Source organism: Otolemur garnettii, unplaced genomic scaffold (genome assembly GCF_000181295.1).
Source record: "Otolemur garnettii isolate 467f Iridium unplaced genomic scaffold, OtoGar3 scaffold00016, whole genome shotgun sequence".
NCBI classification, from domain to species: domain Eukaryota; kingdom Metazoa; phylum Chordata; class Mammalia; order Primates; family Galagidae; genus Otolemur; species Otolemur garnettii.
The window spans coordinates 7727644-7741631 of NW_003852411.1; the positions used below are offsets into that span (position 1 = coordinate 7727644).

General features: G+C 32.7%; 1 protein-coding gene across 1 annotated transcript in view; it reads left to right on the top strand.

Moving 5' to 3' along the window:
• The window catches only part of TPR (translocated promoter region, nuclear basket protein), a 63529-nt gene that overhangs the window by 28606 nt on the left and 20935 nt on the right, over positions 1-13988 (top strand). Inside the window, exons 18-32 of the mRNA XM_012802573.2 lie at positions 227-361; positions 845-985; positions 2412-2577; positions 3670-3836; positions 4785-4937; positions 5189-5305; positions 6390-6593; positions 6719-6903; positions 7341-7488; positions 9052-9189; positions 9321-9452; positions 10390-10520; positions 11483-11693; positions 12524-12667; positions 12943-13141. Of these exons, the coding sequence (XP_012658027.1) occupies positions 227-361; positions 845-985; positions 2412-2577; positions 3670-3836; positions 4785-4937; positions 5189-5305; positions 6390-6593; positions 6719-6903; positions 7341-7488; positions 9052-9189; positions 9321-9452; positions 10390-10520; positions 11483-11693; positions 12524-12667; positions 12943-13141 (2371 nt within the window). The remainder of the gene's footprint in view (positions 1-226; positions 362-844; positions 986-2411; positions 2578-3669; positions 3837-4784; positions 4938-5188; positions 5306-6389; positions 6594-6718; positions 6904-7340; positions 7489-9051; positions 9190-9320; positions 9453-10389; positions 10521-11482; positions 11694-12523; positions 12668-12942; positions 13142-13988) is intronic.

A 13988-nucleotide genomic window follows, 5' to 3' on the forward strand; every position in this document is an offset into this window, starting at 1 on the left:
TTTTTTTTTTTTGGTCTATTCTCAGTAATTTTTGCTTCCTATTTTAACACATGAAAGTAAGTATTATATTTCTTTATATAATGAAGAGGTGTAATCTCTAAACAGCATTAAGAAATATGTAGTAATGAATCACTTTCATTTTATTGAATTATTAAAATTGAATTGAATTATTAGATTTGATGCAATGTTTTCCAGCATTTTTTCTTTCACTTGTATTTGCCTCAAGGTAAGAGCAGAAAATTTGAAGAAGGAAAAGGAAATGCTTAAATTGTCAGAAGTCCGTCTTTCTCAGCAAAGAGAGTCTTTGTTAGCTGAACAAAGGGGGCAAAACTTGCTGCTAACTAATCTGCAAACCATTCAGGTAACCAAATAAAAAGCACTTGTAGAAAAAATGTATAAAAATTGAAATAGTTTTATCTTTGTATGTTCTTAATTTTCTTCATTACAAAATTTATGTCACTTTTTCATCCATTATAATAATCATTAAATTTTGAGGTTTTTTAAAATATTGCAATACTTTCAATAGAATATTGAAAGAATTGATTGAAACCCTGCAATTGGCTATTAAGGTCTGTATTTATAGGGGCCTATGCAACTATTTAGCAGATTAATTATTTGGTTAATATTTTGGGAAACTTGTCTTTCTCCTTTTTTTTATATATAATGGATGTTTTAACATGAAAAATGCCAAAATACTCTCTTGGCAAATAGTCTTTATCTTAATTTCAATATAGCAATGCCTTATAATCCTATACTTCTTAATAGCCTTTATTTTTTTTGTTTATTTATGTATTTATTTATTTTTACTTTATTAAACATAACCAAAATTTTCTCCTTTACTTAGGGAATATTAGAGAGATCTGAAACTGAAACCAAACAAAGGCTTAGTAGCCAGATAGAAAAATTGGAACATGAGATCTCTCATCTAAAGAAGAAGTTGGAAAATGAGGTGGAACAAAGGCATACACTCACTAGAAACCTGGATGTGAGTCTTTGGTGCTTTGTTTGTAATTCACTTATGTTTAGTACCGTGTTTCCCTGAAAATAAGATACGGTCTTATATTTATTTTTTCTCCAGACACACTAGAGCTTATTTTCAGGGGGTGTCTTATTTTTATTAAGTATAATACAACAATCTACATTTATTTAAATACAGTTAAGTCGTCATCTTCTGGAACCTAACAGGGGGAGCCAACCTTGTTGGTGGGGCTAGCACTAGTGATGTGTGAACTCCTTTCCCCTAGCTGTTCACATGTGCGCAATAGGATGCCTGCCACCGCGGTTACCACACGCGTACCCGCGCAAGTGCAAATGGCTGGGAGAAAGGAGCTGTGGCAGATAAAAGGTATTCCGGTCTTCCTTACCGCTCCTTGCTGAAATGCATGGCTTTCACATAGCCACACCTATCGCTAGGTCTTATTATCAGGGTAGGGCTTATATTTAACGAATGCATAGAAATCCTGCTAGGGCTTATTTTGGGGGTAGGTCTTGTTTGGGGGGGATCATGGTAATTAATCTTATGTGTGGATACACTGCCATCCAATTTGAAGCATGGTTTTAAAGAACTTATTAAAAACTTTTTTACAAAATTTTTTTTGACTCATTATATATGCTTAGTAATTATTTATTGAGTGTCATGCATTGAATTTTACCCTCTGGAGTGCTAGGTATTTTTTTATTCCTTTAAGTCTTCTTGAGCTATGTTTGGGGATACAGTAAAATGAATTGAAAATGTTTTGATTCTTTTGTGTTTTGCTTTTTATAATATATTAGGTGGGCCCACAGCAGTACTCATTCTGGGACATGTTTTCCCATTACTGAGGCAAGTCCCACTGTCCAGTTAAATTTCATTTTATCAATCTCAGCTTCTGGGAACAAGCATTCTTCCTGACTTTCTTTGAGTGGCAGGCACTCCTCACTCAAATCCCTTTGAATCATTCTTTCCCGTCTTGAGTAAACTTCTCATATGCATACACTCAGCATTACTCTGCTGAATATTTAAGAGTGGCCATCTGAAAATCTCCAGGGTACTCTGCACAACTCTCTTCTCTCTAATGTTCTATCTTATGAATTTTAGCTGCTTTAGTCTTCTGGATTCTCAAATCTGTCTTCCCAGTTCAGGGGATTCCCTAGTATCTCCTTCATTTCCCTGTGTTATAGCCTGGAAACTTTGAAGTCAGAAAAACAGGACATTCACAGGGTTCTTTCTCTGTTGTTTACCATCCCAAGGGTCTCAGTGGTTTCACATGTTTTGTCTATTCCCTATTAATTGTTTCAGGTGGGAAGGTAAATGTTTTCCTGTTACTCTATTTTTCTTAGAGTTCTAAGGTTCTGAGAAAGAAAATTTGAAGCTTCAGTTACTTAGGAAGGTAAAGGTAATGTTCACAGAGTTTATGTATTTTTTCTTGTAGGTTCAACTTTTAGATACAAAGAGACAACTAGATACTGAGACAAATCTTCATCTTAACACAAAGGAACTATTAAAAAATGCTCAAAAAGAAATTGCTACATTGAAACAGCACCTCAGTAATATGGAAGTCCAACTTGCTTCTCAGTCTTCACAGAGAACTGGTAAAGGTAAGTAAGTAGACTGATACAGTATTTTAAAAAAGTACTTAACATTTATAATATATTCTGGAAATAAACATATGTATTTGGATGTTAAAAAAGGAAAAAACCTATTTCATTCTTCTTTTGTAAAGCTCAGTTGAGGGCTTAAATTAATAAATTTACAGTCTTGAAGATTCGAAATAGTTATGCAGAGCACCTGACTAAGTTATGTTCTGAGTTTTCTAATTCTGCATTGGTTTATTTTCTAATGGAAGGGAAGTAAATAATATAAGGGTTTACAGATGGTCCCTGACCTGCAGTGGTTCAAATTAACTTACAATGGTATAAAAGTTATATGTATATAGTAGAAACTATAGTACAGTGTTCAATAAATTACATGAGATAATAAATACTTTATTATAAATAGGCTTCATGTTAGATAATTATGCCCAACTGTAGGGTAATCTAAGTGTTCTGAGTATAATTAAAGCAGCCTGGACTAAGCTAAACTGATGTTCAGTAGGTTAGATGTATTAGATGCATTTTCAACTTAGGATTTTTTTCTACTCTCTGTGGGTTTATCAGGATAGAACCCTATCATAAGTCAAGGAGTATCTCTGTGTATGTGATAATATGTATGTATACAGGTACATAGAGATCTGAAATAGGTACATACTGCGTATAATACAAGTATAAATATCCAATAGTCTTTTCTTGTTGACATCAAGTGCATTCTTTTTAACTTGCACTTTTTGCCTTTTTATGCATATTAGATAGCAAAAATTGGGACAAATGATTTAAGATTTAGTGTTTTAGAGTAAATAATGTTTTATAATTAAGAATTTGGGCATTTTTTCAGGTAGCTACCTCAGTTTAATGGAAATATTTAACATTTGATATTTTTTAAATATTTGTTTCTTAGTTTTTGTGACACCTGATTTCAAATATTTGAACTTTCTGAAGAAGTAACATGATGACAGAACAGTTGTTTTTATTTTGGTGTTCAACGTGGATTGAAATATACTTTTTCAGCTTTAATCCTAATTTCATGAACTCTGATAACAGTCATCTATAGTACCATTAAAATGTTTATTTTAATAGAGCTGTTACATCTTTCAGGTCAGCCTAATGATAAAGATGATGTGGACGATCTTCTGAGTCAGCTAAGGCAAACAGAAGAGCAGGTGAATGACTTGAAAGAGAGACTCAAAACAAGTACTAGTAATGTAGAGCAGTATCGGGCAATGGTTACTAGTTTGGAAGAGTCCCTGAACAAGGAAAAACAGGTATGTACAATTTTGAATTCAGTCTGAACATGTTTGTTAATCTTTTTGTGTATTAGGAGCCTGCTGTACATAAGGCATTGTGGTATGAATTAGACTGTCATCACCCCCCTTAGCTCTTGAAAGTACTTGAGTCTAATAAGCCAGATAAAGCAAAAATGTACAAAATTTATAAAGCAATTACTGTACGGAAGGTGCAGTTCAAATATTGAAGAGAATAAAAGGTGGAGTAAGTTAATTATCTCTTAGGAATATGTGGCTTCACACAAGAAATGGCATTTATAGCAGAGCCGGGAATGACGGTATCATTCTAGATAGTCACATACAGTAGAAGATACTGTATGTGGTAGGAACCCTCAGCCAAGCTAGAGAGAAATCAGATGATGACAGTTTGGCTATTGTACTGAATTTGTGAAGTGAAATAGTGAGAGGTACAATTGCAAAAGTAGTTGGAATTAAGAACCAAATGTGAGAGGATTTAAATATAATACTAAATTATATTCTATAGGTTTATTAAGAGCCACTGATTTTTTTTTAACATGTCATAACCAGGTTTTTTTTGTTTTTGGGAGGGGGGGTTTGCTTAGAAAATTAATGTGGTAGATGGGAGGATACATTGGAGGCTATAGCAGGGCCACAGTTTGAAAAGCTCCTTTTGTGGTCGGCATCAGTGGAAAGAAAATGTGAGGAACATAGCTTTCAGAGGTAGAGTAGGCAGATTTGGCAAGAGAATGTGAGGAGAGAGAAGGGAGAAATTGGAAATTTCCCTTCAAAAGGGAAAAGTGGCCAGTAGCCAAGTTGAGAAGTAAATTATGCTTATAGATCTACATGGTAGTTTTGCTTATTTTTGAATGTAAGGCAAATATCATTAGTTTAAATTTGGAGAAAGTAACCATATAATTTCTAGAAACCAGAATAATTTCTGTATCCTACTTTTGTATTATGGTTAAGGTGACGGAAGAAGTACATAAGAATATTGAAGTTCGTTTAAAAGAGTCAGCTGAGTTTCAGACACAGTTGGAAAAGAAGTTGATGGAAGTAGAGAAGGAAAAACAAGAACTTCAAGATGATAAGCGAAAAGCCATAGAGAGCATGGAACAACAGGTATATTGGGTTATTACCATGTTAATCTGTTTTTTCTTATAAGGCTTTGAATTCTTTTAACTAGCACATTAGTCACCATTCAGATCATTTCAACAGTAATTTACTGACCACATATATAACTTTTAAATTTACCAGCAGTCCTCTGGGTTAATTGGATCTTTAAAATATGTCCTTCAGTGCAGTAATAGAATACAGTATATTCCAAGTAAGTTTGCAGTAGTTAACTATGGTTTAATCTTTTTCCTCCTTAGTTATCTGAGTTGAAGAAAACACTCTCTAGTGTTCAAAATGAAGTACAAGAGGCTCTTCAGAGAGCAAGCACAGCTTTAAGTAATGAACAGCAAGCCAGACGTGACTGTCAGGAGCAAGTAAGTATTGCTTTCATAACTTGTTCTTAAGGAATGAACTTCGATCCTAGAGAATGGTTCTTGGAGTACATTTATCCATTTGAGGGACTGGTAGAGCTTATAAAAATGTAAATTATTTCCACATTGAAGAACATGAACTAAGATTAATTGAAGGCTAGTGGCAAAAAGTGCATGCAGATTCATTGAAAAGCAATTTTGGCAAATGGGAAAACATGGAAAAACAGGAGTAGTAAACTAAAATGTGTACGTGATTACATTTTGAACATTCTCTTACTATTTTGGTCTTTTACTAGATTTGGTTGTAAAATTGCATTACAAACAAATTGGTTAGAGGTATCTTCCCTCAACACACAAGGACTTCCAGATAACATTGTTAATACATTGTTGAGCTTGCACAAATTTCTGTACTTCTTTTTATAAAAGTATAAAAGCAACATCTCATTATTTTAAGTATATGTACAAGCATATACATGTGACAGAACTTTATAACTTTTAAGAAAACACAACTCAAGCTGTGGAATGGGAAAAGTATACATGTAAGGTTATTGGCAGTGTACTTATTTTTAAGTTTGGTGATATATCCGTAGCTGTTCATTTGTTTGTTTATGTACAGTAACATATATACAACCGTATAACTTTAAAAATGGAATACAGGGAAAAGAGGCTTCAGAAGTAAATTAGATAAAAATGAATTATCCTTGCCTTATTGCCAAATCCAGAATAATATTTGAAATCAAAATCAAATTATTTATCTATAATTCAATATGCAAATAAATGATTTTCTGATTTTCATTTCATTCTTTTAGAGTTTGTGCTATGGGCGTATGTTACATAGCTGAGTTATATTTAACTTTCTATTTCATAAAGTTTATTCCAAATTGCTACACAGTCTTCTAAGTTTCATTGTTAAAAGTTTGTTAATATTTCATTAAGTCAATATAGCATTAACTTTTAATTCTCCTGTTTGCTACATTTAGATTGTCTCTATTTTAAAAAACACAATGTGTATTTTTTCCCAAAGTTCAGCTGATTAGCCTTACAGATTTTTAATCTCTGGTGTCATTGTGGGAATAATTTCTTGCAGGCTAAAATAGCTGTGGAAGCTCAGAATAAATATGAAAGGGAATTGATGTTGCATGCAGCTGATGTTGAAGCTCTACAAGCTGCCAAGGAACAGGTTTCAAAAATGGCATCAGTGCGTCACCATTTGGAAGAAACAACCCAGAAAGCAGAATCACAGTTGTTAGAGTGTAAAGCATCTTGGGAGGAAAGAGAGAGAATGTTGAAGGTATTATTATAGATTATAATAGAATGTTTTGGAGAATTGAAAGAGTTTTCTCTCTTGTTTTTTTTGGTTTGTTTTTTTTAAATGTGTATTGGAAAATTTATTACAATAGACCTCTTGGCTTATAGGATGAAGTTTCTAAGTGTATTTCTCGCTGTGAAGATCTGGAGAAACAAAACAGATTACTTCATGATCAGATTGAAAAATTAAGTGACAAAGTAGTTGCCTCTATAAAGGAAGGTGTACAAGGTCCATTGAATGTATCTCTCAGTGAAGAAGGAAAATCTCAAGAACAAATCTTAGAAATTCTCAGGTAAACCAAAAATGTTTTTCATGCTCCATTTCTGTAGCATAACAACCATGAAATGAAACTACAAATGCGTGTAGTAGAAAAGGGATGTACACACTTCTGATATGAAGCTCATTCTGTCTTTTATTGCCCTACACACGCACAACCACTGAGTTAGTGGTCACTTTTAACATAAAGAAATGTTAAATAAATAACTTCAAAATTGACTCTGACAGTAAGAATTTGAGCAGATTCCTCTTGAAATCTCAGTGCCTTTCAGGTTATTTTAAAGATACACATTAAATTTTAAAGCCAGTGTCTGTTAAAAAAAAAAAAAAGTGTCTCTCATTTATTATTAGTGAAAATAGCTCTTTGAATAACTTGTCATCTCAAAAATTACTCAGGTTTTAAAATACTGTCTTCTTCATTTAAATAAAATTTTAACAAATATATTCTCATAGATTTATACGAAGAGAAAAAGAAATTGCTGAAACTAGGTTTGAGGTGGCTCAGGTTGAGAGTCTACGTTACCGACAAAGGGTTGAACTTTTAGAAAGAGAGCTACAAGAACTGCAAGATAGTCTAAATGCTGAAAGGGAGAAAGTCCAGGTATGTATTGCTTTAAGAAAGCAATTGTTAAATCGTAAGAGAATAGCTCATTTATATTTGTAACATTTAACATAGCATAAAGTTTACTTTGAAGTAAATGTTCTTCCTAGAACTTGTAAATTCATTAAATGTTTGTTAACTACAGATGCAGTATAGTTGGAAAGTGTGACGGCTGTGTAACCAAATGCCTGTTTTCAAATTCTAGCTTTGTGCCATTAACTGTGTGGTCTTGGGAGCACTGTTTGACTTCCCCACTGTTAGTTTCCTCACGTGTAATATTTGGATAATAATAATGGAGATTTAGGGAATTTGTGCACATGGTGCATTTGGAACCATGACTGGTTTATAGTATGTACTTACTAAATTCCAGGTTTCTCAATTGATTATAGTTGTCATTGTGTATACATCCGGATAGTCATTCCAGAATACAATGATAAATTGAAACTGCTACCAAATATTTTTTTGTCAAAGGAGCAAAAAAATGGTTAAAACTAACAACCAAAAGAAGTAAAAATGGTATGTAGTGAAACAGGTGGTTATAGCACAAGGTTGACTTTACTCCATTATTAGCACCTCAGAGCATATTGTTGAGTTACCTTATTTTGAAAAGATGCAGTAATATACTCCCACATCTAGAAGGAAGGAAATTAGGACCTTAAAATATTTTTTTACCTTCTTTTAATAATACATAGCCAAAATGACTGCTGAGGAGAAACCATTGAACAGGGAAAAGTGACTAATTAGACTTAATGGGATTTATGTTTTTATCAGAAGTTAAAGGTTTCAGAATTACATCCTATTGAGAAAACTATCCAAATTCAAATGTACAACCATGGAAATAACAGTAAATAGCTCTCCAATTCAGTGGAGTTAATACTTGAAGGGAAAAAAGAGAGATTGAGGGTTTCCAAGGAGGACAGCATAATGTCTTAGTATCTTCTGCTCCTTTTGCTATTCCTTTGAGCTATAGAAAAGTAAAATACCCAGCCCATGAACAAGTTAGAGGGGAAAATGAGCTCTTAGGTAAATGTAGGAGGGAAACCATCAAGAAGTAACCCACATACAACATCAAAAATAAAATCTGTCCAAGTATGAGCAGTGTAGCATGGCAATGTGCTATAGGTTTAAAAGTAGCAGGGGAAGAAGGTAATATATGCAGAAAAGGATAATTATACTTAATGAGCAGAAAAAGAATTCAGCTATTTGCTGATGGGTGTTTTATTGTCTTCTACTGTTATCTTTTATAATTGTTTACATTTGTTTAAACTCCGTATTTAACGTGCATTACAGAAAAATGCAAACTTTCCAAAATTTCAGTTTTAAAAGTTGAAATTTAGTCTGTCATCCAGCTCCTTAGGAGGTTGAGGCTGCAAGAGCACTCAAACCCCAGTGAGTTTGGCAGAGACTAGAAAACTGTAGCCTGGGGCAAGAGAGTGAGACCCTGCCTAAAAAAAGAAAAACAAAAAAGTTTAAATTCTATTCTGTTCTATTGAGAATTAGAACTAATAGGAAAAGGTAGCCTTTTAGCTATTGTTAACGATGTGTTGTGTTTGAAATGTTTAGGTGACTGCAAAAACAATGGCTCAGCATGAAGAACTGATGAAGAAAACAGAAACAATGAATGTCGTTATGGAGACCAATAAGATGCTAAGGGAAGAAAAGGAAAGACTGGAACAGGATCTACAGCAGATGCAAGCAAAGGTTTGTAGATTAGTAATCAACATGGAGGCACGTTATTTTTATTTATCTTTATATTTTTTTTGAGGCATGTTATTTTAATATAAATGAGTTTTTACATTAGTTTTTAAAAAATATATTGGTGATATTTTCAGGTGAGAAAACTGGAGTTAGATATTCTGCCTTTACAAGAAGCGAATGCTGAGCTGAGTGAGAAAAGTGGGATGTTGCAGGCAGAGAAGAAATTATTAGAAGAGGACGTTAAACGCTGGAAAGCACGTAACCAGGTAAATGCAGTTGACACTTATCCCTAGACATGGAAACATGTTGTTTTAACTAATAGGGTAAAATGTAGGAGGATAAAAATATTTGAAGAACTAGTGAAGATTTTTGAGTTTTAATCAGTGAAAATCCAATATGTTCATGTGTATATATAACAGATGTTAAACTCAAAACTCAATTTTTAAACAATGTTTGGTTATATTTTTGAAAAGCAGTTAATTTATTTCCCACAATCCTAAAGTTTTGGCTTTACTTTTTTTCTGAGATACTTTCATACGTGAACATGGGAATTTATATTTTATTAAAGCACTTTAAGAAGACTTGTTCACTGGTGTTCTTTAAAGAGGTGGAATTGTACAGCATAGTGTGGTTAGAAACTCCAGCTCAATATTTAACCGGGAGGTTGAAAATCTGCCTTGTATATACTAATCATATAACTCTGTGAGAGTTTCTTAACCTCTCTGAGGTATAGTTTTCCTCATTTGTAAAATGAGAAAATAGTAACACTCTTCTCTTCATGTGACAGTAATTAAATAAACATGAAGTTCTCCTAGCACCTAGCATCTAGAAAATGCTCATATTTGTTTAGATTGTAATACGTTATATGTACGTTTTTCCTTATAAATAATCACTTTAATGAAATTATGCACTTAAAAGTTTTTAAGATTTTTTGCATCCCTTTATTTGGCTTCATTATAAATGATCTGAAATGTATATTCACAAATATGACAATATAATGAACAGTTAATAACATTTGAATTTTTTCCCCCTCTTCCATTTTGGCTAAACTAAAGCCTAGTTAGATCTTAGTATTGTACAGTTCTATGCTTGATCACTTCACACGCAGGACACCTAGTGTAAACATAGTTGTTCTGCCACTTTATTATAGCACATTTGTTTCATAAAACCTAAAAAACCAAATGAGCATTTTTACTCTTCTAGCATCTACTAAGTCAACAGAAAGATCCAGATACAGAAGAATATCGGAAGCTACTTTCTGAAAAAGAAGTTCATACTAAGCGTATTCAGCAGTTGACTGAAGAAGTTGGAAGGCTTAAAGCTGAAATTGCAAGGTATATGGAAAGAAACCTTAAATCATATATAATACTTGAAATTTTTCTTCTCTTTATATGACTCCCCCAGTGCTCTCCAACTTTAGAAAGAATGGAAAGCATTAGAGCTGCTATATCTGGTTTTCCTCTGGTTCTCTGTGGAGTCAGGCAAACTATGATATTATATTATGCTTCATTTCACTGTTAATATTTTTTAAGCTTTAGTATAATTTATCAATGTCATGTCCCCTACTTAATGTCAGTGCTTCACAGCTTAATAAATTTTTATCATATATACTCTTATTTATAACAGTTATCTTGTATGTTAATTAGGCGAGATACTATATTTTAATCCTAGAGATGAAGAAGCTAAGCTAGCTGAAGTTGCAGAATTAAACCCATTCTCTAAATTCAGGTCATCTGATGGCAAGTTCAGTTTATCGTATAGTACAGGGGTTGGCACACTGTAGCCCACGAAGAGGCCAAATCTTGCCTGTTATGTGTTTATAATAGCCTATAAGCTAAGAATGATTTTTACATTTTTAAAGCATTGTTTGAAAAAAAAAGAACATGCTACAAAGACTTCATGTGGCTTGCAAAGCCTAATTCATTTACTCTATTTGGCCCTTTACAGGGAAGGATTACAACACCTGATACAGTAGAAAGAAAGTGGGTTTGCTATCAAGCAAATCTGAATTAAAGTCTAGATATTATCACTTTATTATGCTGTAAAATTGTGCATATTACTTGACCAATAAAATAGCTCACTTTTTCTTAACGTCTGAAATAGGCACATAAGCCTATGTAATAAGGTCTTTCCAAAGGACCATAAATCCATAAGTTATTATCTTTTGAAGTTTGTGTGGTTTTTTTAGGATTTTTAAATAAAAAATTACTGAAATGGCACAAAATAAACTTGAAGTACTTAAATATGAAAAATATCTCGTGTATTTAGTCTTTGTGCTTTGCTTTATTTTTTAAAGAGCAAATGCATCTTTGACCAACAACCAGAACTTAATTCAGAGTCTAAAGGAAGATTTAAATAAAGTAAGAACTGAAAAGGAAAATATCCAGAAGGACTTAGATGCCAAAATAATTGATATCCAAGAAAAAGTCAAAACTATTACTCAAGTCAAGAAAATTGGACGTAGGTACAAGACGCAATATGAAGAACTAAAGGCCCAACAAGATAAGGTATTTGGAAAAGCTTTTCTTAAAAAAAAAAAAAAAAAAAGAATGGATCTTTAAAAAATCTTATTTCTTTGTCATCTTGAATATTACTAACTTTTTCTAAACTCATATAAGTGTATATGGTATCATTATGTGGTTTAAGATTGGTCTTTATTTTGTCTGAAGTGCAAATTTTGGTAAATGCTAGATATTTTAGTTCTGTTTTCACACTTTAAATACTATCTATTTTTAAAGCTACATCGTAAGTCATTGCTAATTAAAATTGTGTATATCAATGCACTTAAAAGTAAGTTGTTTGTTAAATACTATTAAAGAATCCAAAAATCTTCATTATAGTTTGAATCTAAGTTTTTAATTCTCAAAGACAAGAACTTGTATGTTCAATTAGTTATATATATCTATCTTATGTTGGATCAGAAAATATATAAAGCAAAATTCTAAAATTCTAACCCCTCAGTGTTAATCACTGTTAGAACATTAGTATACTTTTCTGCACATGAAAGTAATATGTTTTCCCAAAGAAATTACATCATTTACCTGTGTTCTTTGTGATCTTGCTTTTTCACTTATTATTGTAAAAATATGTATCTGAGTCAAAAAGTCATATACAGTGCATCAGCATTTTGATTAGTTGTTTAGTATCCACTTGTATAGAAACCGTAGTTTACTTAACTAAGTTCTATTTTTGGACATTAGGGTTGTTTTATAAAAAATTCATTTTTGTATGCCCTCTAAGATAAAATTTATGTACATAACTATGATTATTTCCTTAGATAAACTTGTAGAAGTTGAGTTACCAGACATAAGTGTATTATTACTACTTGTCATCTTAGGCCATGGAGACGTCTGCTCAGTCTTCTGGAGACCATCAGGAGCAGCATGTCTCAGTCCAGGAAATGCAGGAGCTCAAAGAAACCCTCAACCAAGCTGAAACAAAGTCAAAATCACTTGAGAGTCAAGTAGAGAATCTGCAGAAGGTGTGTGTGTGTGAGAATAGTAAAAGGTGTATGTCCCTAATTTCCTTGTTGTACACCTGAAGAAATATGTGTTAGCCACTTCCACCTTATACATTTTATTCTTTTTGAATGATTCACATATGCAAATAGTATCTAATTATCTTCAAGTGTCCACTTAGTTGGTTTGACCTTTTTATATTTATACTTCCTTAATGTTAGATTTTAAGTTAATATGACATATAGTTTATATTTATTTGATTGAATTCTATAGTGAATACTTTGTTTCCCTTTAAAAGACATTGTCTGAAAAAGAGATAGAAGCAAGAAATTTTCAAGAACAGACTATGCAACTTCAGTCCGAACTTGCAAGGCTTCGTCAGGATCTTCAGGATAGAACCACACAGGAGGAGCAGCTCCGGCAGCAGATAACTGAAAAGGAAGAAAAAACACGAAAGGCTATTGTAGCAGCAAAATCAAAAATTGCACACTTAGCTGGTAAATCTCTGATTAAAATTTGAATTTGGTAGCAAAAGTTGGTTGTGTGATATAGGCTTAAAATTTAATGGGAAAGAAGAAAAGTGTATACTGCAAGTGATTTTTTGTGTTTGTACTTTAGACATCAGGTATATTTAGTCAGACACAAGCAGAACAGTTTTAATTTTCAAGCATAATGAGGATGTCTTTGATGAGTTTATGAAGTTGTTCTTAATTGTTGACTGGTAGTAGATAATGGAGTACTACTATCCTTCTGCTTTAGCGTTTAACAGTTCTTCCTTGTGACAGAGATCATTTGGGCCCAGACTGTGTTGCCCGGGTACCATGACTAGACAGTATTGGATCTTTCCAGCCCACGGATTTTTTTTGTGCCTAATTTGACAGAGGGACCTTCTAGCTTTTTAGGGAAAGTACCACATCAGATTGACTGGGAGCCAGATGCTACAAGGTTCACTGCCTTATTCACCCTTGCCTGCTAGTCTGCTGAATAAATAAAATGTCAGACAGTTGGGTTTTATTTTAAGAATTATTTTAATGATCTTCAAGATAGTGTCCCAGCATCTTATTTTATTAAAGAAGTTATGAGTTAAAAATGTATTATAGATTACGTGAAATGAAATTTTGCAACTAATAATACAGAATTGAAGAATACTTTAAAATATTAAAGTTCCCATTAAAGATATCTGCTACCTGGAATTCTTTAGCTTTTTGATATTTCAGTTAGGAAAAGTTACATGTTTGAGTTAGAATACACATATTTTATATTAGAGTAATAAACATTGGATGTATTTAGAACTTTGCTTATTGAGATATGTAATGTGTCAAAACTTAATATAGATGTTAAAAG